Consider the following 14,599-nt stretch of genomic DNA (forward strand, 5'->3'; position numbering starts at 1 on the left):
TCAAACATTATTAAATGGTAAGTACTGTCTCCCATTCCCTCCCTCTGCCAGGGCAGATGAAGCCAACGGGGCATCAAAATGACACTATTAAATGTGTGATTCCCATCAACCTCTCCTTTTGCAGGGCTCTAACCTTCCCCTCAATTATTGCCACTGGAACTATTCTATGGTCACTGGTGTGATGGCATTCCTCTCAGGGGTGTGCTGCTCCAGCTCAGCTGTTCCTCAGAACTACAAGACTGCAATTCCAAAAAGTGTTCTACCAGTCTTGGTTTTCTCAGGGTGCGTAGAAAAAGTGGTGGTATCTTCTCCACCTTGACCTTCCCCTGGCACAGTTTACTTCCCTAACTGCTGCCTACAGTAAAGGCCTACAGCAGGCAATAGATTGCAACGTGAACTAAACTAGATTCTTATCAGTGCCAGATCCTCCAGTGATCAGTAAACTGTGAACATTTCTCCTGTGAGGGACCTGAATGTCTAAAAACCTGAAGTCTGGCTGGAATTATTCTAGGACCTGTAAACCAGCCTGTGTCATCTGCCTGGGACACTTAGCTATGACAAGAATGTGGGAGGCCTTGTGTTTTCACTTTCTCATTAGTCATCGAGCCCCAGATTGCCATTTATCTGGTAATAGAAATCTAAGCTGAAACTATTGTAGATTTTATGCTTATTAGCAAATCTTCACCTCCTAGCAGACTGATATAGGGATTTACTGAGATTTTATCAGTGATGACACTGACATATGTCAGATTCTGCTCCTGGGAGAAGACAAAATCCTCAAAAATGTTTCTCCTCAATTCTTTTACTTCAGACATTCACAAGTCATCTCTGGCATAGCCTACTCCCTAAGCTTTGGCATGGTATCAAGACTGAGGATAACACAACCTAGCTGCTATTTTGAACAGATCAATATCTTGCTAAGGCAATGGTCAGAGATTCCCCATGTCCCAGACGACAAGACAGACCATTGATTCTGTTCTGATTGCATAGATGCGTAGTCTCTAATTCCAAATCTGCCAAAAAATGTGATGGAATTGCACCTACAGGAAAAGGAGTTGATCTTGCGACCCATTGCTTTTATATGATCTGCATCAGTGTCATCTTTCCTTTGCTCACATTGGTCTCCTTGGGTTTTCTAGTTTTTGATTAGTACTTTCATCAGCTACCAAGAGGGAGATGAAAAATAAGGGTTGCCATACATTGAAACAATAATTTCCTCAAAGCCTGACTGGACTTTGAGATCTCTTCATATCTTCATCTATTGAAGTTGCTAAACCCTACATTAAAGTGCTATCCGAGGTGATAAATTAATGGATCTCTCCTGAGTGATGACCACAGAAACAGACATTAAGAAATGCAAAGAACTATTATCCCACTTCATTGAAACAATTATCCAGGAAACCATCTAATCAGCATGATTCCTGCCAGATAGTCAGTAATTTAGAGAGGGAATCTTCCGTTCCACAAATAACCAATAATCTAAGAATGAGGAAAACCTACGTAGATGCCATTAGCTGTAGTCATCTTTCTCCTGCTATCAAACCTCCCTTTTATGAGCACATTCTAAGAATCTAGCCAAAAGCTGACTACAGGCTTATCTAATGAAGCTATTATTGTAGACTCAGCACAAACCAGATTCAGGCCAGTACATTAAGATGGAAACACCAGAGTAGCCCTGAGTGAATATGTATATTCCTAATGGATAAGGGATAAGCATCTTTTTCATCTTTTCTCATCTTCTTTGACCTCTCTGCATTATGTGAAACCACTGCCCATGAGATAACTGCTGTTTGACCTGACAAAAATATTTTTTCCCCTAAAGCTGGAATGAAGGACTGGGAGAATGTGCTAAAATGGCCCAAATTGTTTCAGGGACACATATTAAATAGTGAAGGAAAACATAAGCTTTTCCATTAAATTTCTACTTTGTATAGTCTAACAGCTATCAAGCATGGGGCAAACTGATTAGATGACCTGAAGTTAAAATACCAGCAACATAATAGAAAAAGTGCAGGTCTACCTTGGTTCACAGCAAGTAACTGAAATTGGTCAGAGTTTGGGTAAGATCCATATAGCGAATTAAAACTGGCAGAGACTGCCTAAGGTAGGACAGAGGGGAAGAAGAAAAGTATGTTGAAGAATTTGCTGTCATGGGGCAGTGTCCTTCTGACACGTGAGCAGTCACAATAGACAGTTCATTCTGTGTAGTTGCAGGAGAGTTCCTGTGTTTCTCATTGTGTCTGTGTTGTCATATAGTAGCATCTGTATCTTCATTTAGTAATGTTTTCCATTATTATAATGTATCTACATTTATTTATGCTTTCTATCACCTTCTGGCTGCACTACAAGCCCTGGGCAAAAAGCCTGCAGAGCGCAGGAAACTCATGCTGGAACACTCGAGCACATCTCTTCAGCAGCACAGGCTGCTATGAATGAGTGCAGTTCATGAAGTCTGTTTTCTGTGTTCTTTGCTGGGTTCCTTTAGACTTTGTAATTACACTGGTCTTTGTTTTGAAGGTATTTGCTTGTCTGGCACAACAAAGTTCCACCAGCTGAAGTGTGAGGGAGATGGAACTTGCTGGGTCAGTGGCTGTGAAGCGTTCCAGGTTCAAAGGACGACTGCAAATGTTACCACATTCCATCACAAGCACAAGACATTGGGGATTTTTGGCTCTGCTTTTTGTGAAATAAATACATGAGTGATATTTTTGGACAAGCTAACAAAACTTACGCAAGTTAAATCACTCTATATTTACTCCTCTAGAATGAAACTCTTCTCTAAATGCACTTTCACCTCTAGGAAAGAGGCTGAGAACGTAATTGTGGCAGGTGTTAGTTACATTGCTTAATGGAGTACAAGAAAGTCAATGGGTTGTTAATGTGGTGATGAGCAGGGTAACGGTGTGTATAAACAGTGCAGTACAGCAGGGTTAAACCCTGCGAAGTCATAGTTTGGGTCCATACAGAGGAATGCAGCACCAAGGAAGACAGTAGCTCTCCATCTCTGGACTGTGGCTGTTTTTGTCTGGGATGTACTAACTGTGGTGCCACTCAGTTGAAGTAGCTCTGCAGTGAAAGTATTCTCCAGGCAGAAGAGCCTGCTCCACTTAGCAGTGTACTCCTCAATAACAATATCCTGGCTATTTCATACACTGTAGGTAGGAGACACAGACAACACATTTAACATACCTAAATTCAAATTTGGGACAACAATTAAAAAATAAGTGCTAGTGTTAGAGAAATCTATGCAGTCATTTCAGGTGTGAAGAGTTTAATCTTTAGGTCTGTTTCCCTGAAGATTGACCTTATATGTTAAAAAAAAAGCACTGTTTGTAATTATAAAGTAAGTGATAAGCATCAAATGAATTGTTACAGAACCCTTTTGTTTACTTTATTCCATGATAAGGAGCAGTCGCTGTGTAACCTTGAATATGGCCAAATAACTCATGCTAAACACACTGCTACAAAGATGGCATTTTGGCAGGGCTTTGATGTAGGTCATTTTATTACCAGGCTGAATCAAACTACAAACTGATCTTAAACTCGTGCCAAGAATGCTAATAATAAAGTGATCAATGAGGTGCTGGATTGTTCAAGAGAATTGGTCAAGGGAAAATGCAGACATAAAAAGTCTGGAATTCCAAAGGTTGAACTGCTTGGGCTATTATACTAGGAGGAATTATATTCCTTGCATTAGTACAAGTTTTCTTTACTCCAGGGACCTTTAGCTGAGTGTTGAACAGGACAGTGTCAGAAAGTATACACTTATCTTTATTTTTCTTGACCTTTATGTGCAAGTAATTTTTATAGTTCCATTAAATAGTAAGATCATTTGCAAACCACTGTACAAAGTATATTATGAAGAATGCCTTGGGGACCATTGTGTCCTATTATGTTGAATGTTAATAGAATGAAAAATTAATTTAAATTCTAAAGATTAGAGCAAGGCAAGACTTCCCTTTTATAGGGGAAATTCAGAATTTTATTTGCTATGGTAAAACTTTAGGGTTGTACCCTGGTATGACCCTTGTACAGACCTTTATAGGCCTGATTCGAATCAGGCAGTGCAGGAATCTGATTATTTGCCTCCTTGAATAAAATGGCTTATACTCAAGCTTCCCCTTTTAAAAAAGGGGCACTTCTGTGACCCCCACATATGGGATTAGTCCTGTGTAATTTCAGAGCTTTAAATGACTATATAATAATGAGTACATAGCTGCTTTTTATTATTTCATAGTTAGTTATTATTATTTCATATTTATGTTAACATCGTTAAGGTGTGATATGTTTGTCTGGCAATATATCAACTACATTTAGACCAGGAATGAGCAGGAGTTTTGCTATTTGGAGGAGTGAAGAAACAGTCCACCATCAACCTTGTTGCTTACAAATTATTCCTTGAGCTGAGAACTTGCCCTAGTTAAAAGGATCAAAAAGTTGCACAATTTACATGTAAGGATGATTTTTTATTGTAAATGTCCATACAGGCAAGAGAAGAATCTCAGTTTCAATTTCCATAACTCTTATAAAACTAGTATGTAAGAGTCACATCAATAAGAATTGTATTCTTAGATAAAGCTATACAGGACACCATTTTTAAAATATCCCTATCCCAGCATATTGCATATCTTTTACTATCCTGTAGTTGTAATAACAACTTACAAGTTTGTGGCAGTTCTGTAGGTGGACTTCTTGTTCTAGATAACCAGCCATTTTTAAATGATTGCATCAAGGTGTGTATTTCTTTACTGAAAAATCCTGTTTATCTAATATCCTGTTTTGAATTTTATCTGACAGCTGTAGACTAGGGTGCCTCACTGTCTTCAGAAACCCTATCTCAAGTAAAATAAATGCACAAAAGATTAGAACAATTAGTGACTAGAGAATTAGCTATTAATATTTTATGCCCACTGCAGTACTGTCTAAACACAAGATATGAAATAAGAATAAATTACATTTTTGACATGCAGTGAACCTAGAAAGGAAATGACTAATCTAGAACAATCTTGCAGTCGTTATAACAAGGCAACATTCTACTCACTGGTCACTTGTGATTTCATGGATGAAGACAGGAAGATTTGTCCCATAGGATTATTTAAAGTTCACTCATAATTTGGAGTTGGATTTAAATATATTATGAATAGCTTAGTGGGTTTAGTCTGCAATAACTCAAACAGAGAATAAACAGCAAAATGTTTCCATGAACTTTTATGCCAGCCCGAGTAAAGATTCAAGATGTGATAGTCCAAACAGAATGTCAAATATAGCAGGAGTCCTTCAAATGCGCAAGACATTGGTGGAAAATTTTTGGCCCATGAGGGACCAGAGAACTGAAAGGATGTTTCATATGCAGGTCCAGTGCAACTTTGAAGAAGGTTTCCTGGCTGATTTAAAATGAATTGGGTAGTTCAGCCTGGTTTTCAGCAACAGAAAACTACTTCCCAAATCAGCTTTGCTGGCCTTGTTTTAGACAGGAATGAATTAATCTTTGTCTTGGAATAAGTCTTTTGTAGTCCGGCTTCAGCCAGTTCTTGGTTAAGTAAGCCCAATAGCCACATTTCCCATCTGATCTAAACCCACAGGATATACTAATATACTAACATAAGTTATGTATTATATAAATCATATATATTATATCCATATTTTATATATATTAATAGTGATCTCATTGCCACTGCATCATATTCATTAGTAACTCATACATGTTAGTCTAGATGGAAATTATATGTTGCAACTTACCCACCCAATTTGAATCACTGGCATGCTGAGGTTTTGGCAATATCCTAAGTGGTAAAATGGAAATAAGGTAGTAAGCAGGAAAGTTCAGCCTTTGAAGTAGTTATTCAGTATTGTTCAAGTTGGGGTTTTTTGTATGTGTTGGGCATACTGGCATACATTGGAAACTAAATCAGACACTGAAACAGCACAGAAGAAAAGTCTTAAAACCATGAGCTGTTCCTACTCAGGGAGAAGAAAAGGAGGTTCTCCCATGTGTATCTCTAGACAACTGGCAAGTGAGACAGTAAAACCAACCAGTTTTTCATAGTTTGAACCTTGAGGATATTGAATTTTCAGTAATCCAAGTGGACAAGTAAGATATAGAACACTGTAGTTAAGGGGAACTTGATGACCTTGAAAAGACAAGGCTGCACTTAGAGCTACTGCATCATGTAGTAGAATTATTTCTTTTCCTTGAGCTATTTTTTACAAATCTACTTTGGATCTTAATATACTTTCAAAACTGAGATCCGTTTTATCTTATGAACAGTAGCAACTTGAGTGCAATATAAGAAGCTGATATTTTGTAATACAATAATAATGTTAATTTGGTAAAAATTTTATTATGAAGCAAAACTGCTAACCAAAGTGATTTCTGGTGTTAAGAGTTTTTCATTACAAAGAGCTGAAGTGACAAATTAGTTTATCGCTGTCACGAGACCTATATTTCTTTTTTTGGTCACTTAGTATTAATTAAATCTTGCAAGTAATTATATTTTTGTGTGTTTGCTTTGTTTAATATTTTTAAACAAAATATTGCTCTCTAAGGCATAGTTTAGTGTGTTTACCAACCACTTAACGTGTTTACAATGCTGTGTATTGTTTCTTCTTAACAGCACTCTGCACAGAGGAGTGTGTGCATGGAAGATGTGTCTCTCCTGACACTTGTCATTGTGAACCAGGATGGGGAGGTACTGATTGCTCTAGTGGTGAGTAAAGATTACAAAAATATGATAAAAAAATATGTGCGCTACTATTTAAAAAAAAAAAAAAGGCCTTAAATAAAGCAGTGGCCTTAGAATTTGAATGCCTTAAGTGCAAAAATGAATGTTGTCCATTGGTTATTTTGCAACAATTAATGTGTGATGATACCCTTTCCTATGACAATGACTTTCACCTTTTTTGCTTGTTTTCACAAAGAAATGTTAAATGCAGTAGAGGATGCCCTTAATGCTTTCGGTCCTGCTATTAGGATACCGGTATGGATAACATGCCTCTATTATGAATTCTTTTCCTCTTAAATCATTAATACAACAGTCTTCATTAAATACTTTGTGGAATACTTGCAGTCTTTTGGAAAGCACTCTCTTTAGACAGAATCCTTGTCCTGTTGAAACCAGTGGGAGTTTTGCCATTGACTTTTCATGCAGCCCAAATTCTACCTTCTGACTTGAAATCGACACCTTAAATTATCCATACTGCAGAAGTTAGGGAAATGGTAGAGGTGGGAGTTCTGCACCTTTTGCTAAGAAATTAATTCACACTTGAGGCTTTCAATTCTCTCAGCTGACAAAGCTGTGTATGTTTAACTCTCTTAATTGGTAATGTTAAGTTTAAGTCTATGTGATTAGTTCATGCTGGAATGAAACAGCTAGCATTCTTTCCAGTGCAAACATCAGAGATGTTATGTAACACAGGCCGAATACGTTATTGACATAACAGAAATAAGCTTGTTAAATGAAGTCTATTTGTGCATCAGGCAAGTAAATAAAGCTGCATCAAGAAAGATGCTGTGAGTCATTTACTGAATGAATGTTTCATTTTGCTTTTACTTCCTCCCTTTCTCCCAAACTGATTGGGATCTTAAAAAAGAGGCATCATTACCAGGCAAAAAGATAACAGAAAAGCAATCTATAAAGAGAGAAGAGAATAGCGGTTAAATGACAGACCCTTCTCCAGTCAAGGTACCGGTGTTTAGTCTGCGGCTTTGCTGATGTCTCCTCAGTTACAGAAGAAAAGGCAATAGGGAGAGAGCAGGGAGGAAGGACAGAAAGAAAGGCCATACTTTGGGGTTTGGAGAAAACTTTTGGGATTACCTGACCTGATATGTAGACAAGAGGAAAACTGTGCAGCGTAACATACTGAATACTTATCCATAACAATATTTTAAAAACAAGAAGTAGTGCCTTCAGTTGTAAAATATTGTATAGAATCTCAGAAACTCATTTTAACCTTTGGTTATTTTTAACAATAGATATATTTAACCTAACGGCCAGTGAGTATTTATGCAGTGCATATGCACTTAGAGAAGTTAAAAATACTGTGACAACATGTGCATACACATATAGATGTATACATTTATAAACACATGCATACACAGAGTAACAAGCACTCCATTCTTTGTAAAAATGAAGAGGAAAGGATAAGATGTCAAAGTACAGAATGGTCTCATGGACTAAAACTACCCAGTGACTCTTATTAAATTGCACTAATCTTGCAAGTGAAGATAAAAAGAAAAAGAAGGTTTTTCCTATATTGAATATTTAGCTTTTTAAAGTAATTAGGAATATTAAAGCACTGACAATGATTGAGATAGAAACATTATTCATAACTTTTATTTCCGCACCGGGCAGCAATCCAGTATATTTCATTTATGAGGTTTCAGCAGTGGAAAGAGAAGCGTTAGCCAATTCCTAAATTAAATATGCCCTGTTAACTTTTATAAATGATAGCCCAGGATTAGCTTCAAAATTTAAGCTTTCATTTTATTAATATAATTAGTGTGCTCGCTGGACTATACTGCCCATTGTCTTTCATTCCATCTGTTAAACGTTCAGCAACATGCATTCTTGTCCTAAGGCCTGATCTGACAAGCACCGTCCGATGTAATGCCCGTAAGTGTGAATGGCCTTATAGAAGTTTGCTTTTACTACAGCCGAGAGAGCTGCTCACCTTTATGTCTGGCACTAGAAATTTGGATGACTGGCCTCTCTATTGCTGGGAAACTTTGTTTAAATTAAAAGGTATAGAACAGATATCAGCTGAATGCAGTACATTGTTACTCTTGAGTATTTCCAAGAGAGCAGAAAGAAGCTGAGAGCCTTTGCCTAACTGAAGTTAACTGTGTTTTTTGGATACATTGATGATCCACGTATTGAGTCGTGCCTTGCTGTTACCCAGTAATAGCAAGGAAAACGTTTTTCACTTGTGTTGGAATAATGTATTACCTGTGCCTACTTCTTCCTATTCATTTGTTAATACTGGGTAGCTGCTATGAAAGTTTCATGTTTGCAATGCCAAATACCACTTGTTGGATGTTTCTGAATGGCTGGCCCTGTACGGCTGTGCTCTGACTAAGCTGAAGCTGTTGGCTGTGTGCGTGCCACAGAACTTCCCTGTATGGTACTCAGTATCAGAGATTTTATTAAGTTGCAGGCATATTGCTTTTAATGTTGGCTGTATGAAACTTACTGGGAAGGGGATTGTTAGCCAAAACACTTCCCAGGAGCTGTAATTGTTTCCTAAAAACAATGTTGAGAAGTGAAGCCTACCTGACACTGGCAGTCGTCTATTGTCATTTACTTGGAAAAGATCGAGGGACACTCACTTTCTTTGAGATGGTATTTGAACACCCTGTAGACAAGACCATTATAACTTTCTAAAAGTTACACATATCTTTCATTTGGTTTGATGGGTGAAATTCAACCATAAGCAGAGCTCCAGCACAAGGTCCAAGTGTCACTTCAAAACCAGAAGTCAGATAAATGTGTTTCTTTTTTGGTGCACTGCAAAGACTGCCTATGCCAGGAGAGGGTATGAACTCTGACACTGGGCATGGATTTCCAATGGGGAGTCAAGGTTTTGGTGTTAAATGCAGTTTCCCAGTGTTACCGTTTTCCCTTGGCTAGAATATACTCGGCTAAATGATTTGAATAGTTACAGCTACAGCCTGTAGTCATCCAAGCAATTTAATAATCTTTCTCAGACTTTGCTTCATGCTTTCTTAAAACTCAGCCTGTAAGACAACAATCACAAAACTTGCTATTCAGTGCAGTTTTCCAGTGACTGATCATGGTACATGTTAGAGTTCATCTTATGTCAAGGTTAAAATAACTTCAGATGAATTGCTAAACAATTATAAAAAAACCCTGTGCCATATTCAGCTCTGCGTGGCTCTATACCTGTGTTTTACTGCATGCTGTTGTACATCTGTCAATGCCCACAGGCCTAGCCTTGATTTCATGCTATAAAGCTGCAATATATTAAGGCTAGATTACCATAACAATAAAAAGAGAAGTAATGAGGTATTAACTAAAGAAGCTCTTGAATAAAATGTTTTCAAGGTTTTAATGATGCTAAAAATTAAAAGGAAGTCTTTAAAAAAAATCCCATAGTTTTTCCCTTTCCTTTTAACTTGTTTTATTAAATCGTGCCCATTTTGTCCATGCAATCTGCACTGTTGTTTTTTTAAATACAAAGGAAAATTGCAAATGCTCTGTGTGAACTCACCTGCTCACCTGTCCAATTATTTCAAAGCAATTAACTTCAAACAGTATGATATGGCTTGAAGTTCTGGTAGGAATATAATTGACTATTGGTGGTTACCTGGCCTCTTGTGGGTCTTGATAATAGCCATCTGTATTTGCGAGCTGTTAGGCCCCAATCCAGCAAAGCACTTAAGCATATCCTTAACTTGACACATGAGTAGGACTTTTCATCTGCTTTAAATTAAGCAGGTGTTTAAGGATGTTGCTGAGTCAGTTTTGAAGAAACAGCTAAAAAGACCTCGTTGAAATCTAAACAAGCCTCTCATTGAATTTACCAGGCCTGTAAGGAATAAGGTGATTTTTCTTTCAAAATGCTAAAACTCATCAGGCAATGTTATTGAAGATCATTTTGACTCTCATAAGCATTTTTCATTGTGGGGAGATCACAGAAATCTTTCTGGTTAATAGGGGATTCACAAAACAGCGGTCAATGGGTAGGAAAAAGAAAGTTTAAAGCAAGAGCCCTGAAGTAAAAGCAAGAACTTTCCAAAATTGTGTGTGCCAGTTTGAGAAATTTCAAAGTAAACAAACACAGAGGTTATAATGAAAAAATAAAATGGTTTTCAAAATGTTTGCTTTGCTGTTAGTTTCAGAAGAAAATATGATATTTGCCCAAAGTGTAATTAAAGAGATGTCGGCATAATAATGCCAAATCATCTTTCTTCAGTGCTATGTCACCTCAGGGAGAGAGATTATAATATTGCTGTCTGGCATAGGCTGATCATTAATGTACACGTATGGATAACAGTTTTCTTTGGAAAGGATGTTTTGTACAAACTGCCATTAAGAGCAAGAACCTATTTTATCTTTATCTTTGTGTCAAAAATAGCCAAGGTCATAACAACAGGCAAGTATAACATCACAGCAAGATCACATTTAAGGGTATAGCCCTAGAGCAGCTGGAGTGCTTCAGTTCTGAGACTTGTGATGAATGAGAACTGCAGATACTTTGCTAAATCTGAAGGGAGGTTGTTTGACAAGCTATGGAAAGGAACAGTAGAAATCTCAGGAGAAAAATAGAGTATTCTGAAGTGAGTCTGTGGTGTTTTCAGGTTTGATATTGGCTTCCATGTTCTCAAAATGCTTTGAACTATTTCCAAAAAAGAAATAAAGTTCGAAGGAAAGATTCCTGGTTTGTGAGTACAGGCTCAAACAAAATTCAACCTGTTGTCAGGGACTGATCTGTTGGAATCATTAGTTAATTTTTTATTCTCAGGTTTTTGAGATAGGATTGACTGGGAAACCACCATGGTCCACCAAAGAGGTGCAAAGGTGCCAGACCCCAAGCTGTTCTGAACTGTTAGTGAGCTACTATTTAGGTTCAAGGCCTGCCCCTGAAGGACATCAGTCCAGGTCTCTTTTATGAGAATTTGTATATGCCATGGGTTTTTATCACAGTGACTGTTGTATCTAAGTGCCAGATGAGGTGACAGAACGGGGTACAACGTTTCTGTTTCCACCAAAGCCCATGTATTTTATGTGTCATTCCATTTGTTGGGTTTAGATGCAGATTCTAAAGATCTGTTGAAAGTTATTAAACTCCAGTTGGGATCCAGGCTCAATTATTGCTTTACCTGAAACAGGATTTCATATCCATAACATGTGGACTTTAAAGCTTTAATATGCTGTTTATTTAAGCCAAGCTCAAATTGTAGCTTTATTTTGGTGTGATTTGCAGACTCAGTGACAACTACATCATGCAAAGAGATGCAAATGTATAAAACCAAGCTCAATAAGGCTCGTACAAGGATCTTTCTGTAGCAATTACAGAATGGAATTGGTTTCTGTCTGTTTCAGTTCTAACAGTTTTCTCTTCCTTAAACTTAAAAAATATCCAAGCCCTTCAATCACTGCTGAACTGATGTAATCAGGTAAACAGCTTGTGTTTAATTTTTGCCTCTGCTGGATGTTGGGCCCACGCACTTGGGCTTGCATACCCAGGTTGCATGTGTTAAGCAGTCTCTGTAGCAGCATATCTTCATGGGCCCAGCCTACGCAGGACAGCCTGTAACCAGGGAATAAAAATGTAAACACAAGCTGCTGTTCAGTGCAGTTAGTAGCACAGCAGCATGTCCTGTATGTATTTTTACACAGATAATTTGGTTGCATTAAACTGGGCTAATCCATCATTTCTCATTCCGTGGAAATATTTTGTCTCTTGCTGATGCTGTTAATATCTAGTCAATTGTTTGTGGCAGTTTCTCCTCACTCTGTTAGAGATAAGATCGGATCCTCTAAGCTTTGGTGACTTAACCGCTTTGGAGGTGCTGCAAGCTTATGGAAGCGTATGAAAGTCATATTAATATTAGCCTTGGCTTTTTCCAGAGTAACCAGGGCTGAGCAAAGGACAATAGTCGATTCTGAAAAAGGAAAAGTAGATTCCAGATTTACTTTGGGAAGAAATTCCTTTCTATACTTCTGTGTGATTCATTGATGATGAATAGATCAGTTGCCAGTTATCCTAAGTCTATCACTAAAGAGAGTGAAAATTCAGCACCCTGTGTACTTTTACTTTTCACCTTCATTTTCATCTTCCTGTCAGAGTGTGGGAAAGGACTTCCTTCCTTAAATCAGGGGTTCCGTCTAAAGCCAAGGTAGTGACAGATCATTTCCCCCCAGCAGTCCCAGCCCTCCTTTGAGACTGCCTCTCTTGAACGATTTTGAAGAGTCAATCGGACTGACCGGACTGTCTGCTCCAGTCCCTGGAGTTCTGCCCTCCAGTGTGTGCCATTTCTCTTAACGTTTGATCTAGCAATGTTCTTCGTGCATATGAATGGTCCTTTTAAAGTCAATAGTGAACAACCTATGTTAAGTTAGATAAATGCTTAAGTCGTTATCTGAATGGGGACTTAAGAGATGACAGGGGAAATCAGGTTGGTGAGGATCTCATTTAGGGACCAAGAGTTATTGAGTATCATCTAGGCTGAGCGATGGCAGGTACTTCCTTCAATGAAATAAAACCACTGTCAGTTTCACCTGTATCAAGAAAAACAGGCTCAAGCCTAAGCCAGTTCTCTTTCAGAGCAGAGCATGATACACAGGTCAGTGATCTGAACATACTCCTTAGTTCTAGACAGAGATTATGTTTTGGCCTACCACATAGGTGAGGACCAGAGGATAGAGGTGGGCTAAGAAAATAATTTGGGTATGCAGTGTAATGGGCATCAGTTGTCCAATAAAGGTAAAAAAAAAAAAAAAAGAGTAAAATTTTATCAGAGTAAGTCTGCACAATTCTATGTATTTATTACAATATGACCTCAATTGTCTCCTATGTTGAAGCATCCAGTTCTTTCCATGTTTGGCTGCTTTGGTTTAAGACGTAAGCCCATAATGATTTGTGTACGGGAGTAAATACTCATAAAAGTCAGGTGATCTGTTAAAACCATGCTTCCCATTTGTACCCAGAGTAGTAACTGCTGAGGCTGCTGCATGTGAAGCATTAGTCTTCTAAATTGGCATGAGGCAGCAACATCATTTTAGAGTCTTTCTCTTGATGTAGTCTTTGTCTGTACACAGACTTTCTCTATATATTACTGTAAAGAAAGTGACTCTGTGGATCCACACTGAGTCTGCTGGAATTTATGTGGCCAGCTGCAGTGGTCAACAGATATGCCTGTATTGATCTGGTCCTTGAGTGCTTAACTGGGAATAAAAAATACATAGAAAAGGGTCCTTCCTAATCTAGATAAATGATACATTGAAAATTTTATGTGTTATATAATTAATAACCAACAATTGTATCATTATAATTTTTATATATTTATACATATACATTGCTTTAAGGCACATAGCTGACAAATGGGAGGTGAGGGGACAGGTTTAAGACCTAATGGCTATCTGGGTGTATCACCTTATATTTACCCTCTCACCAGCCCCTGGTGAGCAATATGGAAATTCTGTGTTTCATGTAACCAAATTATTAGGCAATTATATATGCTGGGTATATGTGGAAAATGAGGCTACTGGCTCTCTGAATCCAACACTGAATTCATGCTGAAAACTAGTAAGGGAAGCTGTGGGCAAACCTTGCATGAAACCTTATTGCCTGTCATTAGGACAGTGTGTCAGGGACCGATGCTTCAAAAGTGGGTGTGAAAAGACATCTAGATTTCAAAGAGAGTTGGGTGTTAACCTTTGGGAGCAAGCAGGGTCTTACATACTCCTGTGGAAATTCTGTACCAAAGCAAGACAATCATGTTGATGAGGTGTTTGTAACTGAACGTACAGAGCAGCTTTCCCCCTCAAAGCAGGTCTCCACTGAGCTTTGAGCACAACTGCCACATCTGGAAATGAACTTTATAATGTAGCTGTTCTCTTATCTGGGGAATGGCTTG

General features: G+C 38.0%; 1 protein-coding gene across 4 annotated transcripts in view; it reads left to right on the plus strand.

Annotated features, from left to right (window-relative positions):
* The window catches only part of MEGF11 (multiple EGF like domains 11), a 215,094-nt gene that overhangs the window by 17,892 nt on the left and 182,603 nt on the right, over positions 1 to 14,599 (plus strand). For all 4 annotated transcript variants that reach the window (XM_037393890.1, XM_037393891.1, XM_037393893.1 and 1 more), the window contains exon 4: positions 6,615 to 6,707. In XM_037393890.1, coding sequence (XP_037249787.1) covers positions 6,615 to 6,707 — 93 coding nt within the window. The remainder of the gene's footprint in view (positions 1 to 6,614; positions 6,708 to 14,599) is intronic.

Source organism: Falco rusticolus, chromosome 7 (genome assembly GCF_015220075.1).
Source record: "Falco rusticolus isolate bFalRus1 chromosome 7, bFalRus1.pri, whole genome shotgun sequence".
Lineage (NCBI taxonomy): Eukaryota > Metazoa > Chordata > Aves > Falconiformes > Falconidae > Falco > Falco rusticolus.